This window comes from Lynx rufus, unplaced genomic scaffold (assembly GCF_022079265.1).
Source record: "Lynx rufus isolate CCGP_SWC_20201006 ecotype Redwood Valley unplaced genomic scaffold, mLynRuf1.p SCAF_10, whole genome shotgun sequence".
In the NCBI taxonomy this organism is placed as follows: domain Eukaryota; kingdom Metazoa; phylum Chordata; class Mammalia; order Carnivora; family Felidae; genus Lynx; species Lynx rufus.
In genome coordinates this window covers 352,202-368,597 of record NW_025814824.1, presented here as the reverse complement: position 1 = coordinate 368,597, position 16,396 = coordinate 352,202, and the positions used below count along the sequence as shown (strand labels likewise).

The 16,396-nt window shown below is 39.1% G+C and overlaps 1 protein-coding gene across 7 annotated transcripts in view; it reads left to right on the top strand.

The window, feature by feature from the left end:
* Positions 1–16,396, top strand: part of IARS1 (isoleucyl-tRNA synthetase 1) — a 67,544-nt gene that overhangs the window by 7,126 nt on the left and 44,022 nt on the right. For 3 of the 7 annotated variants that reach the window (XM_047100459.1, XM_047100456.1, XM_047100462.1), the window contains 6 exons: positions 244–363; positions 2,678–2,760; positions 6,899–7,016; positions 11,511–11,658; positions 14,683–14,770; positions 15,034–15,094. In XM_047100459.1, the coding sequence (XP_046956415.1) occupies positions 244–363; positions 2,678–2,760; positions 6,899–7,016; positions 11,511–11,658; positions 14,683–14,770; positions 15,034–15,094 (618 nt within the window). Of the gene's footprint in view, positions 1–243; positions 364–2,676; positions 2,761–5,137; positions 5,512–6,229; positions 7,017–11,510; positions 11,659–14,682; positions 14,771–15,033; positions 15,095–16,396 lie in introns of those variants that run through there. The other 4 variants (XM_047100471.1, XM_047100466.1, XM_047100479.1 and 1 more) reach the window with 4 other exon arrangements.

Below are 16,396 nucleotides of genomic sequence, written 5' to 3'. Positions count from 1 at the left end.
TTTGAGTCACCAGCCTTATAATGTTCTGATTTTTTAATAAGCATTGGATTTCATCATATAATATGTTCAAGTATGATGAATTTTTCCTATAATGTACTTTGTTTCTACAGTGCCATTTGTAGTTCATCTTCTCTGTAGATTTTTGAGACTTAGTATTTTTTAAAACTGTTTTATGTTCTACAGTTGCTGACTTGAATCTGTTTCATAGGCAGGGATGTTAATAATCTTGTCACAAATTTTCAGGAATATGAAATTGATAAGACACTGGGGATCAGAGGACCAGAGGATGTAGCCAAAATGGGGATCGTAGAGTATAACAATCAGTGCCGAGCAATTGTGATGAGATATTCCACTGAGTGGAAGGTATGTTGGGTTGTTTTCAGTAGAATGAACAAAAACTTTAATTTTTAAATGGGAGTTAATATGGTTTATGCTCCTTTTGTGCTTTTTATGAGATGTGTCCAAAAGTATGGCTGTGTGAGGTTGTGACATAAGAAGGTTGATCGTTCTCTCCAAAGAAGTATTTAGCTTCCACGTACAAGCCTATTAAGCTGTCAGCCTAAACTGAGCCCTCTTTTTTCTGGTTTCTGGGTGCTCGATTGGTCTTCCATATTTAATCTCCTACCTGCTCACTGTGTATGACAGGAATTGGGCTGTCCTAGTGCATAGATTAACTTGAATGTTGCAGTAAAAAAAATTCAGATGTTAAAAACAATGCAAATTTGGACTCATTGTTACATTACATTAATTTGACTCCCATCCTACCATTGCTTCTGTTAGTAAGTCCTGTGAAGGGCTAGCAGAGTTCCTGCCTCTCTCATTCTTTCTCAAGGGCTGAGGAGCAGAGGTCCTCAGCTCCCCCTCCTCCCTGGCTCTCCAGCTAGTGGTCTGTGTAACTTAAAAATATGTCTGACTTGTATTTTTTCCATCTCACCATCTTACCACTTTGACTTCTCAAACTTGCTCTTGTTCCGAATTCCCTATTCCATATCAATCTTCAGAGCTTCACACATGATGCTCGTGAACAAATCAGATGCCAAACCCTGTCAAGTTTTTTTTGCTCAGTGTCTCTTGTCTGGTCATTTCATTCCTACAGCCCCTCTCTGGTCTCCCTCCCACCCTCCCCTTCATTTCTGTAACCATCTCCTAATTGGTCTATTGTGCCTTTCCCTGCTCAGCATTTTGAGTAGCTTCTCTTGATGGGTGAATAAAATCTGATTTCATCACCCTGAAAATTAAAGCTCCTCTGTTTTCTCCTACCCTAACTTTTTTACTTTTTAATTAAAAGGTTTTTTTAATGTGTATTTGTTTTTGAGAGAGAGACAGAGCTTGAGGGAGGGAGGAGCAAGAGAGAGAGGGAGACACAGAATCCAAAGTAGGCTCCAGGCTTTGAGATATCAGCACAGAGCCTAACACAGGGCTTGAACCCATGAACCGTGAGGTCATGACCTGAGCTGAGTCGGACGCTTAACCGAATTAGCTGCCCAGGCACCCCTGTTTTTTAATTTTGTAATTTTTTTTATTAAAAATCATTTTTTTAACCTAACTTTATTCAGTCATACTTTCTTGCTTCGTTGCCAGAAGGGAAAAATCTAATGAGTATAATACGCATGTAACTTTCTTTACCTTAAAAAAAATTTTTTTTAACATTTCATTTTTGAGTAATTCAGACTTACCAAAAAATTGCAAAAACAGTTATGAAGAATTCATACTCTTCTGTACTTCTCAAATTCCAACACTTTCAATAATCATAATGTAATTATCAAAAGCAAGAAATTAACACTGATAAAATATAATAGACCTTTTTCAAATTTAACTAGTTGTTCTATTAATTATTACTGATCCAGGATCCTGTCTAGGAATACACATTGCTTTTAGTTGTCATACCTCCTTATTCTCCTTAAGCTGGAAGATTCCCTCCGTCTTTGTCTTTCATGACCATGTCACTTTTTTAAAAAAAACTTTTTAAAAGTTTATTTATGTATTTAATCTCTATACCCACTGTGGGGCTGCAACTCATGACCCCAACATCAAGAGTTGCATGCTCTACCGACTAAGCCAGACAGGCACCCCAGCCTTGTCACTTTTAAAGAGTATAGACTGATTATTTTGCAGAAAGTCCCCCAAAGTCTGATGTTTTCCCATGATTAAGTTTAGGTTATGTATACATTTTTGACAAGAATGCTAAGAAGTGACATCATGCCCTTCTCGGTCTGTCATTGTCAGGAGGCCTGTGATGCTGATATGATGTCTCATTGGTGACATTAATTTTGTTCACTAAGGTAATACAGGTCAGGTTTCTCTGTTGTTAATTTGTAACTTTTCCTTTATAATTAGGTATGCTGTGGGGAGATCTTGCAAATACCCTGTTTCTTATACTTTTGCTTAGGAATTTTAGCGTCCATTGATGATTCTTGCCAGCAGCAATTACACCTGAGGTATTTGCCAAGTGGTAGTTTGGGTAGACTTGTATAAAAGAATATTAATATTTATAAATAATATCATCTGCAGATAGGATGAATGTCAAGAAAACTGGTTCTTAACCTTACATAGATTTACTTGAAACATTGGTTGTTCTGTTTTTCCAAAATCACTGGACGTGGTGATGATAGAAATATAACATTGAAGTGCAGTACAAAATATCGTTGTCTAATGACTCTAATGTTCATATTTTTAGTCTACTGTTACCAGACTTGGCCGATGGATTGACTTTGACAATGACTACAAAACTCTGTACCCACAATTCATGGAATCTGTCTGGTAGGTTTATTTGAAATTGTAAATATAATGAATATTCTGTTTATTGCTTAGTGGAGAGATTATGTACCATGAATCAGTTTTTCAGATTCATAATTATTTATCTAAAATCTTTGGGATGGATCTGTTTTTGTTTTTAAAGCTTTATTATTTTATTTTATTTTTTTAGAGCACTTTTAGGTTCACAGCAAAATTGAGAGGAAAGCACAAAGATTTCCTGAATTCCCTGTGCCCCCACACATGCACAGCCTCCCCATTATCAACGTCCCCGCCAGAGGTGATAACATCTGTTACCACTAATGAACATACACTGACACATCATAATCATCATAATCACCCAGAGTTGGTAGTTTAGGGTTTACTCTTGGTGGACATTGTAGCCATTAATCATACAGAGGATTTTCACTGCCCTAAAAATCCTGTGCACCAACTGTTTATCTCTCTCATCCCAGATTGTTTTTAAATTCAGTAAATTTTGGATTCTACTAAAGTAATAGGATATGCATATATTCCGTGGTATATAATGGTTCCAGCAATTTGAACAGCGATTTGTAAGCAAATATGTTAGTATTTTTCATAGAACACATAATTGTTCATGCTAATCAGGTAAAGAATATAAATGGCCTAATGTCAGTTAAAGGTTTTTGCCAAATTAGTACCAAATTTAGGGAAAATTAAGTTTCAGAAGTGGTTTTTTTTTTGTCTTTGTTTTTTAAATAGTGAAGTTTAAGAGATTATGTATTTTGAGTTTTATACTGAGACAAGTTGTATAGTGCAATCACTTGTATAGCTGTTTCAAAATGAATGCTCCTTTTTTTTTTTTTCATCACTGTTACAAAACAACTGTTGTGATGCCAAAGTCTTACTAGGTGAACCTCAGGATAGATAGTACAAGAATCATTGCATATCGTTAATGGACAAAGAAGCACCATTATTATGATTGCAGAGTGCTCTATGTACATACTTCAGGCCTTGAGAAAGTCTTAACTTTTGTTAAATTATACAGAATGACAGTGAGTTGCAAAGCTGTTTTGTACAGTGCACTTTCTTTGTGCTGTATTGTAGGCTCACATGCCTCTTACTGCCTTCCTGTCTCCCTGCTTGCATTTCTCTTAGACAAGATCTGTTGTACATGCTTGGCCCAAGTCCTTTGCCTTTGAAGAGCTAGATGCTTTGGGGCAGTTTTCAGACCCTCTGACTCTGATAAGCCCCTGTGGACACATCCCCAGGCCTGTATACCCAAAGTTGGAAGCTTATAAGTTTTCTCTGACAGGCTGAAGACTTTGGAGAGGGGCCTTCCTGGTCACCGAGCATCTAGAATTCTCATGATTAGAGAAGCATCTAAGAACCAGGATTTGTGTTAAACACCTGAATAAAAAAGGTCTATTAATGCTCTGGATTAGGGTTGTTGAACTTAAATGTGGCTAATAATAAGGAGCCAAGAATACACAGTGGAGAACGGACAGTCTCTTCAATAAATGGTGCTGGGAAAGCTGGAAAGCCAGATGCAAAAGAATGTTTCTAGTCTGGTGTCTTACATCATACACGAAAATTAAATCAAATGGAATAAAGATTTGAATGTAAGACCTGAAACCATAAAATTCCTAGAGGAAAACAGGCAGTAAGCTCCTTGACATCTGTCTTAGCAATGACTTTTTTTTTTAGATATGACTCCAAAAGAATGGTAGCAAAAGCAAAAATCAACAAATGGGGTTACATAAAACTAAAGAGTTTCTGCACAGCAAAAGAAGCTATCAACAATCAGGGTGCCTGGGTGTCTCAGTCAGTTTGCCTCAGTCAAAGCATCTGACTTTGGCTCAGGTCATGATCTCACAGTTTGTGGGTTCAAGCCCCACATCAGGCTCTGTGCTGACAGCTCAGAGCCTGGAGCCTGCTTTGAATTCTGTCTCCATTTCTGCCCTTCCCTGGCTCACACTCTGTCTCTCTCTCTCAAAAATAAGTAAACATTAGAAAAAAAAGAAAAGCCATCAACAAAATGAAATGACAACCTATTGAATGGGAGAAAATATTTGTAAATTGTGTATCTGGTAAAGGGATTAATATCCAAAATATGTAAAGAACTCCTACAACTCAGGAGCAAAAGAAAATCTGATTTAAAAATGTGCAGGGGCACCTGGGTGCCTCAGTCAGTTGAGTGTCTGACTGGCTCAGGTCATGATCTCACAGTTCGTGGGTTCGCGCCCCGCATCAGGCTCTGTGCTGACAGCTTGGAGCCTGGAGCCTGTTTCGGATTCTGTGTCTTCCTCTCTCTCTGCCCCTCCCCCACTCGCGCTCTTTCTCCGTCTCAAAAATAAACATTAAAAAAAAAAAAGGAAAAAAAATGTGCAGAAGATCTGAAGACACGTTTTTTTCCCCAAAGAAGACATGCAGATGCCAACAGACCTGAAAAGATACTCAGCATCACTCATCATCTGGAAAATACAAATCAGAGCCACAATGAGATACGACCTTATCCCTGTCAGAATGACCAGTATCCAGAAGACAAGACATAACAAATGTCGGCAAAAATATGGTGAAAAGGGAATCTTCGTGCATTGTTTGTGGAAATGTAGATTGGTATGGATAGAATGCAAAACAGTATGGAGTGTCCTCAAAAAATTAAGAATAGAATATCACATGATGCAGCAATTCTACTTCTGAGTATCCAAAAAAAAAAAAGAAAGAAAGAAAGAAAATGTTAATTCAAAAGAGATATGTGTCCTTATGTTCATCACATTATTTATAGTAGCCAAGGTATGGAGTTAACCTACATGTCCATTGATTGATAAGATAAAAAAGATGTGAGGTGTGTGTGTGTGTGTGTGTGTGTGTGTGTGTGTGTGTGTGTAAAACAGAATATTACCCAACCATGAAAAAGAGTAAATCTTGCCATTTGTGGCAACATGGAAGGACCTCGAGGGTATTATGCTAAGTGACATAAGTCAGAAAGACAAATACCATATGATTTCACTTAGATGTAGAATCTAGAAAAACAAAACTCACAGACAGAACAAAATGGTGGTTGCCAGAGGGAAGAGGGGTTGCAAGCTGTGTAAAGTGGGTCAAGAGGTACAAACTTCCAGTTATAAAATAAATAAATCATGGAGATGTAATATACAGCACGATGATTATTGTCAGTGATATTATAGTGCATATTTAAAAGTTGACCAAATGATAAATACTAAAAGTTCGTATCATAAGAAAAATAAAATTGTTGCAGCCTTAGTGGTGGATGGTAACTGGATTTACTGTGATTTTGCAGTGTGTATAAATATCAAGTCTGAATATAATATTACATGTAAATTATGACTCAATAAAAAAGATTAATAAACTTGGGAAATTTGATATAAAACATCACTTTTTAATTTTTATTTAAAGCCAAGCAGTACCATGAAAAATATGCAGTTTTTCATAAAAATGTACTTCAGCAAATGAAAAAGAGTTTAACTCATTTATTATACTAAACACATAGGAATTGGACTATAAAAACTGTACCTAAAGGCAGTATTAAGGGTTCCCACCAGTGCATCCTGACGTCCAAGTGGGACAGGTGAGTAGTTGCCACAGGAGACCCAGGAATAACTGTTACCAATGACATTTCAGCATTTTGGTGCATTTGGCTTAAAACAACATGGGTAAGTGTTTAATAAAAGTTTTTGCCCAACTGTAGGAGAGATATCCTAATCCCAATGGTTTATTCTTTTTAAATTGCTTTGTAAAACTACCCGTGATAGTACAATTTAAGCAATATACCAGAAAACTATTAAAAGCAAATACTCTGAAATCCCAAGCATAGTTAAATATTGGTGAATGTCTGCTTTTTCAGCATCTGAAAAATGTAGGTGTGTATATGGATATGTATAGTTTTACACAACTAGTACCTCATTGTACGATATGGTATCACTTTTCCACTCAGCATCAAGTCATGAACATCTTTTCATGTAAACAGATACTAGCACTTTTAATGGCTGCGTAATGTCTCAGACTACTCTTGTAATTTACCAGCTAGTCCCCAGTTGAGAAACGTGGTATTTCGACTGGCTGATAGAAACTCTGTAGACAGACTGGTGTAAATGTTTGAGTTTGGGGAGACAGAATTTTGGTTGGGTAATTATTGTAAAACTGTCTGTTTACTTGCTAGGTGGGTCTTCAAACAGCTCTATGATAAGGGCCTTGTGTACAGAGGTGTGAAAGTCATGCCCTTCTCCACCGCATGCAACACTCCACTCTCCAACTTCGAGTCTCACCAGAACTACAAGGTGAGTGTGATGTCATTGGGCATTAACTTATGCACACAGAGGTTAACCATTGTGATCACGGTAACCAGTCCCCGCGTGGAATGTTAGCGGGGGGAGTCCGTCATTTTGACCGTTTCTTACTGAGTGCTGGGAATGTTACCAGTTGCTAAACTGAGGCTCTATTAAGGTTAAAAATGAGGGATTTTTCTCCATGAGATTTGTGAATGGTGTGTCTTCATGTGATAGCTTCTTGTTTTGACCGTATTTTGGGGCCTCTTGGGTTAACCAGTGCAGCTCTACCTCTTTCCCTTTAGTCACTGATTTTGGAAGAGTTATTGGTTGGCATGATGATGCCTCGTCTGGGACCTTGTAGCATTTGTTCATTTGTTAAAAGTATTTGGAACCAAATCTGATTTGTGATTGGTTGACAGTATTAGGATTTTATTTCTGATGAACAGAATAACAGCTGTCACTGCTGCGAAGGGAGAGTTTAGATGAGTGTGATGTCACCAGAGTACACTCTGTGCTTTACCTTGTCTAGACAGACCGTAAAGGCAGGCAGTCTTCTGAAACGTGAAGTATCAGTTCTCATGTGTGTATTCAAGAGGTGTTTCCTTTTCTGAGGCTTTAACCCTCTTTGCTTTTAAAGGACATTAATTTGTTTGAAAATTATGTCATTAAAGCTTTATTTCAAAGGCACTTTTTATCTTACAGAATGCTTTCACACATCTCATTTGATCTTTGCAAATCCTTGTGAGGTGGGCCATGATGAGTCCTGTCGTCTCCTAAATACCCTTCTATGATAGTGCTCACGTTGTGTCATATTTTTTAGATAAAATATTTTAAGCACATAAAAATGTAGAGAATAATACACTAAGCACTTGGGTATCAAAGGCATAACTTTGTCAAACCTTAACATATTGCTGTGTTTGCTTACTTTTGAAAGATACTTTAGCTTGGAGAATTTCCAGCACACACAAAAGTAGACAAAATAATGAAATTAACTCCCATGTGCCTGTCACACATCCCCAGTACCCAGTGGCCAGTCCTGCCCCAGCAGCACACACTCCGCTCACTTCTCCCAGGCCCTATTTCAAAGCAGATTTCAGACACATCATTTTACCAATAAACAATCCGTTATGTATCTTTAAGACATAAGAATTGGTTATTATTTTAACATTACCATACTAACATTATCACATTTTCAAAAATAATCAGTCATCCTGAATATGAAATATTCTAACGATCTAATACCTGGATATCATCAGTGTTTATATTTCTGTTTGTCTCTCAAATACCATGCCTTTTTTTTTCTCTGTTCCTTTTTGTTTAGTTTTGAATCAGGACCTAAGGAAGGTCTGTATGTGGTAGTAGTTGTGTTCTAGATCTGCTTTCATCTGCAGCTCTTCGTTTCGCTTTTCTTTTCCCTTTTTTCCCCCCCTTGCAAATTATTGTTTAGGAAATAGGTTTTATCTTGCAGAGTTTCATACAATGAGTTTTGCTGATTATGTCTCCATGGTCTAATTTAGACCACATCCTCTGTATTTTGTAGAAATTGGTACTTCATCTTGTGTTTATGTCTTTCAGCATGTATGTCATTGAGAGGTCACTGGGTTTTTTTATGATGGTATTCATTTGTATCTGTTTTTTCTCACTCAGTATTGTGTTTATAACAGTCCTTCATGTTTGTAGTTGTGGATCTTTTGTTGTAGTTTCTGTGCAAATAAATGGTCCACAATTTATGTATTTACATCACCTTTCTCTTTTCCATTTCCTCCTTACAACCTGATAGGTAACCACTGTGCTGAATTCGATGTTTCTTTCCATACATATTTTAATACTTTTGCTATCTCCCTAAATATTCGTAAACAGTATATAGCATTCTTATGCTTACCTTTTTTCTTTTTCAGATTTTTAAGTTTATTTATTTATTGAGACAGAATGCAAGCAGAGTAGAAAGAGAGAGGGAGAGAGAAAGAATCCTAAGCAGGCTCCACACTGTTAGTGCAGAGCCCAGTGCGGGGCTCGAACCCACAAAGTGCGAGATCATGACCTGAGCTGAGACCAAGAGTCTGTCACCTAACCGACTGAGCCACCCAGGGGACCCTTAGGCTTATCTCTAATCTCATACACTGTACTTACCCTGCACCTTGACTTTCTTTGGAAACATTAAGTTTTAAAGATTCATCTTGATACATGTAGCTTTAAGTTAATTTGTAACTGCTGTATAGTGTTTCATATAACAAATAGATTGCAAGATATTAATCCTTTTGATAGACATCTGAGTTGTTTTGAAGGGTATAGCCCTTTTTCTTTAATGTTTATTTATTTTGAGATACAGCAAGTGTGAGTGGGGGAGGGGCAGAGAGAGAGAGAGAATCCCAAGTAGGTTCCTCACTGTCAGCACAGAGCCTGATGTGGGGGTTGATCCCACGAACTGTGAGATCATAACCTGAGCCAAGATCAAGAGTGAGATATTTAACTGACTGAGCCACCCAAGCTCCCCAGCCCTTTTTTTTTAATGGCAGCAAACAATGTTGCTAAGAACATTTTCTAATATAAATCCTTGTGTACTTACGCTGGAGTTTTCTTTGGCTTCTAGATTTGTACATATTAGATCCCCATAATAGCTTGTGAGCTCCCAGAGCTTTTAGAGGGTGTATTCTTCTGTAAGTAAACAAGTACATTCTCTTGGGATGAGCAGATTGTGCTGAAGTAAGCTGAATTACAGGAGAGTGTACTTCTACCTGTTCCAAAAGGTAAACCGTTGTGGTGTAGAAAAATATTTGGTTTTTTATCTTTAAAGTTTTAGACACTGTACTATATATGAATGAATTGTGCACTACAATCTCTTTGTGTCTGGCCTCTCTTGTTCAAGATTATGTTTGTGAAAAGACATCTATGTTGTGTGTAGTAGATCATTATTTAATTTACCCATTGTACCACTGGTGAGCATTTAGGTAGTGTCCAGTTTGGGGCTGTTACAGTAGTGCTACTGTGAACATTCTGGAGGTTGTCTTTGGGGAGCATATATACACACATCTCTTCTGTTGATTACATACCCAGGAGTGGAATTGCTGAATCGTAGGCTGTACCTACTATATTCAGCTCTAGTGTGGGGTTGGCAAACTGTGAGGTGCCAGATAGTATTCTAGGCCTTGTGGGCTGGATGGCCTCTCACACAAGTACTCAGCTCTGTCAAAACCATTCCTAGCCCTTGGGTTGTAAGAGGTGACAGGCAGACTTGGCCTGTGCCTTGTGGTTTGCCGCCTCCTACTCTAAGAGGTACCAGCGACTCCTCCAGCGTGTACTACAGCATTCTTGCCAGCACTTAGCATGTTCTGTCTTTTGTCTTGGCCATTCTATGGTCTATTTTTGTTTTTAACGTTGGACATAATTTTTGGACTTACTGGAAAGGTTACAAGAGTTCTCATTTCTCTTTCAGTGGTGGTCACCCTGTCACCATGTTTACATCATCTTTCTCTTCCTAGGGTGAGGGGTAAGACGGGGACCCTCTGAGAGTAGGTGGCAGGCATGATGTCCCTTTTCCTCTAGAGACTTCAGTACATATTTCTGAAAATCCATACTATTCTCTTAGGTAATTGAAATTGGAATTGATCTTGATAAAATACCATCTAATCTGTTGGTTGATTGTGTTAATGCTTCCCTTAATGTCCTTTTCAGCAAAAGAGAATCATAGATTATGTGTTTTGTTCGGTCGCTGTGCCTCCAGCCTTCCTGGAACAGTTGTTCCTTGGTCTCTTTTTGATGACACTGACATTTCGGGAGTTCGGGCTGGTACTTTTTTCAGGTTTGTCTAGTGGTTAGTATGTGAATAAGGTGAAATTTGTAGAGCTCCTTTTTCTCAGAGCACTTTATTTAGAATGCAGTTGGTTTGGGTCAGGAAATGAGCTTTTCTGCTTTGTGGCTGTATATTAATTTTTTTTCTTTTATTAAGTGCGTGCGCAGGTAGGGGAGGGGCAGAGAAAGCGGGAAAGAGAGAGAATGCCAAGCAGGCTCCACACTGTCCATGTAGAGCCTGATGCGAGACTCAAACTCACAAACTGTAACCCTCCCCCACATGTGTGCATGCTCGCTCTCCCTCTCTCTCTCTCTCTCAAAATAAATTTTTTTAAAAATCACATTCATGTCTTTAAAAAATGATTCATTTTTGTATTTTGGAATAAAGGATAACTCTATTTTTTAAAACAGTTATTTTGTTGACCTAACTTTTTATAGATTTGTTATACAATAGGTCATTATAATAGTGAAATCTCTATTATTTATTCCTGTTTATGTACTTAAAATGTTGTTTTTGTGACTACTAAAGTAACTGTTAAAACACTTTTGAAGAATATAAAAAATGTATTTGGAATTGTTTGCTTTATATTTTCTTTTTATAAATATGGCGACGGGTTTTTATTCTGGAAGTCTATTCTTTAGAATCAATTCCCTTTTCTTCTGTGTTATTATTACAAATTTTGTAAAAGGGTACTTTATCTCATTTTATCTCAGGATGTACAAGACCCTTCAGTGTTTGTAACTTTCCCTTTGGAGGAAGATGAAAATGTGTCTTTGGTGGCTTGGACAACCACTCCCTGGACTCTCCCGAGTAACCTTGCCCTGTGTGTTAATCCAGATATGCAGTACGTGAAGATTAAAGGTAAGCGTGGGCCGGGTTACTTACGACTGATATGGAAAAGATCGATTTAACTTATTTTGGGAAAGAATGAAAACTTACATTTCTTTTTGGAGTAAAAATAGAAGTTTTTGAAAAAGTGTTAGAACTTGAATGTCAAAATAATCTCTAAAAGTTTTTTTTTTCATTTTTGGTTGAAAAAGTAAATGCACATAAAAATTAAAATAGAGATATAAAAAAAAGAGTCCTTACAGTTTTCAGATTGTAATACCCTTTTACACATCGTCCCCATGTTACAGATGAGGAAGGAGCTGGAGATTCAGAGAGGTGGTATCTCATCGTTACTAGGAACGTGATGTGTGTTTTCAACACCACCAAGCAGTTAACCTAATTTAGACACTAGCTACCTGGAGACAGCGTCAGGCGTCAGATCCCACAGGTTAAGGGCTCAGTCCTACAGAACCACCTGTACCACCACACCCTCAACTGCAGATGTCATTTTCAAGTCCTGTGCTTCCGACAGACCGTGACCCCTCTCCTTAGGTTGGATTAATGTGCTAGAGCGGCCCACAACTCAATGGTTTGTCATGAAAGGATATTATAAAGGATGCACATAAACAATCAGATGAAGTACATAGGGGGAGGTGTGGAAGGGTCCTGAGCCCAGGAGCTTCTGTCTCCTACCTAACTGGGATGAGTTGCCCTCACAGCATGTAGATACTCTCACTAACCTGGACGTACTCCACACCCCATCCTGTTGAGGTTTTATGGAGGCTTTGTGGCTATTGGTGTTTGAACTCAATCTCAGGCCCCTCTCCCCATCCCATGGGTGGGGGTTGGGGGGGGGGTGAAAGTTCCAATCCTAAAGTGACTTGGGGGCTTTCCTAACATCTGTTCATTAACATAACAAAAGACACCTTTATGACTCTTAGCACTTAGGACTTTGCAAGGGTTTTAGGGGCTCTACCAGGAATGGGGACTAAGACCGAAATATGTGTTTCTCAGAATTGATACCAGAACTTGAGAACTTTGTGCCTTTCAGATATTCCCTTGTAGAGAGCCAAAATCTTGATGAAGCCCTTTCCATGGAGACTTCTATGAAAAAATAAGATTGTTCCTTTAGGTTTGGGTAGTTTATGGAGGGAGGGGGAAGCCATGGAAAGGAAACCATAGCCAGAAAAGTAAGCACCTTATAAGACAGGTGACTTGATTCATAGCTGCTTGTGAGGCAGAGGAAAGATTCAAGAAAGGAATGGGAGGTGCGTGGGTCAGAAGACAGGTGTTTTCATTACTGCTTAGCTGGGCCTTGGGAACAGATGGGAGCAGTTCCTCCTGCTGGTGGCTGTGGCTGGAGAGCCTCTCTAGGCAGGACCCGGCCCCTGTGTCTCCCTGGGGACAGTGCTGCTCTCTAGTGAGTCTGACGGCCTCAGGGGCCATTGGGCAGACACTTCAGTCCTGACCTTTGTCTGCCCACATGTGACCCACATACCTGGTGGGCCATGTGTCCTGAGTTTTATCCAGAAAACGTAGACTCCACTGACCATGAAGCTCCAACGCAGCCAGAACTAGCGGGTGGCAGCGTTCGTTATTTTTAACAGCTTTTCAGCAGTTGCAGAGGTCTTCACAATGATCCATAGATTCTCGTGTTTCTAATGGTGAACTGCATGTATGTCATAGGCTCCAGTAAATCTTAGGATATATCTTACTTTACAAGTGGGAGTTTAAATTAGTCTGTTTTTATAAGGTGATTTGCCATTTGCTGTTAAATTTTAAGTGTACATTTATTCTAGCCTTGCTATTCCTAGGAAAGTTTCCTCCAGAAACATATCTAATAATGATACAAAGATACGTGCAAGAGCATTCATTACCCCAGTGTTCCTAATACTAACAATCTGAAAACAGCTTAAATCCTAGTTTTAGTTGATGGGCTAAAATGACTTGCACTTCCACAGAAAGGAGTACTGGGTAGCTGTTTAGTCAAATAGAAAAGGCAATATATGCTAATGTATGGAAAGATGTTCACAATATAGTGTGTGAAGGCAAACTGAAAACTGTATTTTCTATCCCATAATTAGTAAAAAAAAAAAAAAAAAAAAATAGTACGCATTCACATAAGATGTATGTGAGTATACATGTAGAAATAGACACTCAAGAGGCACCTGGGTGGCTCAGTTGGTTTAGCATCCAATTCTTGGTTTTGGCTCAGGTCATGGTCTCAGGGTCCGTGAGATCAAGCTCCATGTCGGGCTCTGTGCTTACAGTGTGGAGCCTGCTTGGGATTCTCTCTCCCTTTTCTTCTGCCCCTCCCCGACTCACACACACTCTGCCTCATAAATAAATAAACATTTAAAAAAAAAGAAATAGACACTCAAATGATAGTGTCTTGCATGGGGATATGGTTATGGAGGACTTTTACTCAGTGAGTTTCTTCGTTTGTTAATGGGGCTCAAATTCACAAACGAAGATCATGACCTGACCCAAAGTCGGACACCTAACCGACTGAACCCACCCAGGCGCCCCGGTTAATGTTACGATTTTTAATTTTTTTTTTCAACGTTTGTTTAATCTGGAAAGATAAAGACAGAGAGAGAGTGTTGGGGGGGGGGGGGGGCGGACAGAAAGAGAGGGAGACACAGAACCCGAAGCAGGCTCCAGGCTCCAAGCTGTCAGCATAGAGCCCATTGCAGGGTTTGAACCCACAAACCATGAGATTATAACCTGAGTCAAAGTCAGACGCTTAACCGACTGAGCCACTCAGGCGCCCATTGTTAAGATTTTTAAACATTTACGTATATGACTTTTGGTCGGAGAAAATAAAGATTAATATACGTAAAATGAGTAGAAGCTCAGTAAGCACACCTGCTGTTTCCGTCGTCTTTGGGTCTGGAAAGCAGTGTGTGTTGGTGTCCTTGCCGCATTTCTCTGAGTGCTGAGCACAAGAGGTACAGGTGATACAGGACCCCCGGAGGGAGGAGTGTGCTAGTGTGCTTCTAGACTCCGCCGAAGTCTGAATGTCACTCAAGTCCACTTTTTCCCTTGCTCTCATAGATGTCATCAGAGGAAAATTGCTCATTTTAATGGAAGCCAGATTACCAGCCCTGTATAAACTGGAAACTGACTATGAAGTCCTTGAAAGGTAAGTATACAAATTACTGATTTGTATGTGTGGATATGTGTATGTCTTTCTTTAACCTTGAGAGGTGAGACACCTACTGCCCAAAAGGTTTCTTATTCAAGTTCGGTTTTAATATTCCTGCTGTGTATGTTCAGACCACATATTCCAGCATTAATGACTGCGAAACAACTAAACCAGCAGGCAGTGATGACCTGATGTGGCTGCAGTTTTGTTTCTTGGAGGGTTTTAGTCTAATTGTGAGTTTGCCTTTCTCCTTTTTCTAGATTTCCTGGTTCCTGTCTCAAAGGCAAGAAGTACAGGCCCCTGTTTGACTATTTTGTGCAGGTGAGTTCAGGGACCTGCCTGACGTGGGTCCTGCATAGCTGGGCACTGGGTCCCTGGAGTGTTCTGATGCACCTGCAGTGGGAGTCACTGCGTTGCTGTCCTGTGGGTTGTGTGGGTTTCCTGTGGCTTGTGTAGGTATCTGTCGCCTGTATGGGTGTCTGTGGCTTGTGTGGGTATCCTGTGGCTTGTGTGGGTGTTGGGATCCAAAGTCTCTCTTGGTAGTAATAAAGTTAAATTATATGTGTATTGCCTTCTTGTTTTAATAATTAAAATTGTATAGGAATTTTTGTAATACTTTTCTTAAGTTATGAAAGGCAACACTTAAGTTTGAGAAGATTTATATGTATATATTTTTATTGCTTATAGATTTTATTGCTTATAGATTTTCATCCTGGAAATCTATTGGTTTGGAGGTGTTTTGGTTTTGTTTGTTTCACGAATTTAAGATAGTGCTCAGAATAAAACCTTGTGTCTAACGATCAACAGAGTTCATGTCAAGGAAACTGATGAGGTGGGGGTTTTAAATCTAGGTATCAAGGCAAAGTTCATACATTTGGTAACCTAGTTTTCTTAAGAGTCATGAAGCAGTTTTATGTAGTTTTCGTTTTCTGCCAACAGAGAATCCATGGCTATCGTTGCCATGGAAACTCCACCACCACCAATAAAAGAACAGGGTCAGCAGGAAGTTCCTGTTGATCTCTATCTATATGTGTTGGAGTGAAATAGTGAACAACACCCTCAGACCAGGCTTTATGCCTTATGTGAAAATTATATTCAGCTGTACATAGTATTAGTTGGCAGAACCTTATACCACAGCCTAGGATAAAACATTTGCTTACCTCTGTTCTGGTTCAGGAACAGAGTTTGATTCATGCAGGTGATCTCTGCCATTTGGGCTCTGTCCACAGTGTCGCTCACATCTGTCTTCATTTTTGTGTGTGTTGAGTGTTTTCCCGTGTTTCTCATGTCCCAGTTACATTTGACCCTCGAACAACATGGGGGTCAGTAGCGCCAATCTGGGTGCAGTGACTTTTGACTCCCCGCAAAATGTAGCTGTTAATAGCCTACTGTTGACCAGAAGCCTTACCAATAACACAAATAGTTAACACGTATTTTGGATTTTATATGTGTTGTATACTGTATTCTTAAAGTAAGCAAGAGTAAAGAAAATATTATTAAAATCATAAGGGGACCCCTGAGTGCCTCCGTCGGTTAAGCATCCGGTTTCAACTCAGGTTTGTGAGTTCGAGTGGTTGGTGAGTTCCACTTGAGTTCTTGCGGTTCGTGAGTTCGAGCCCCATA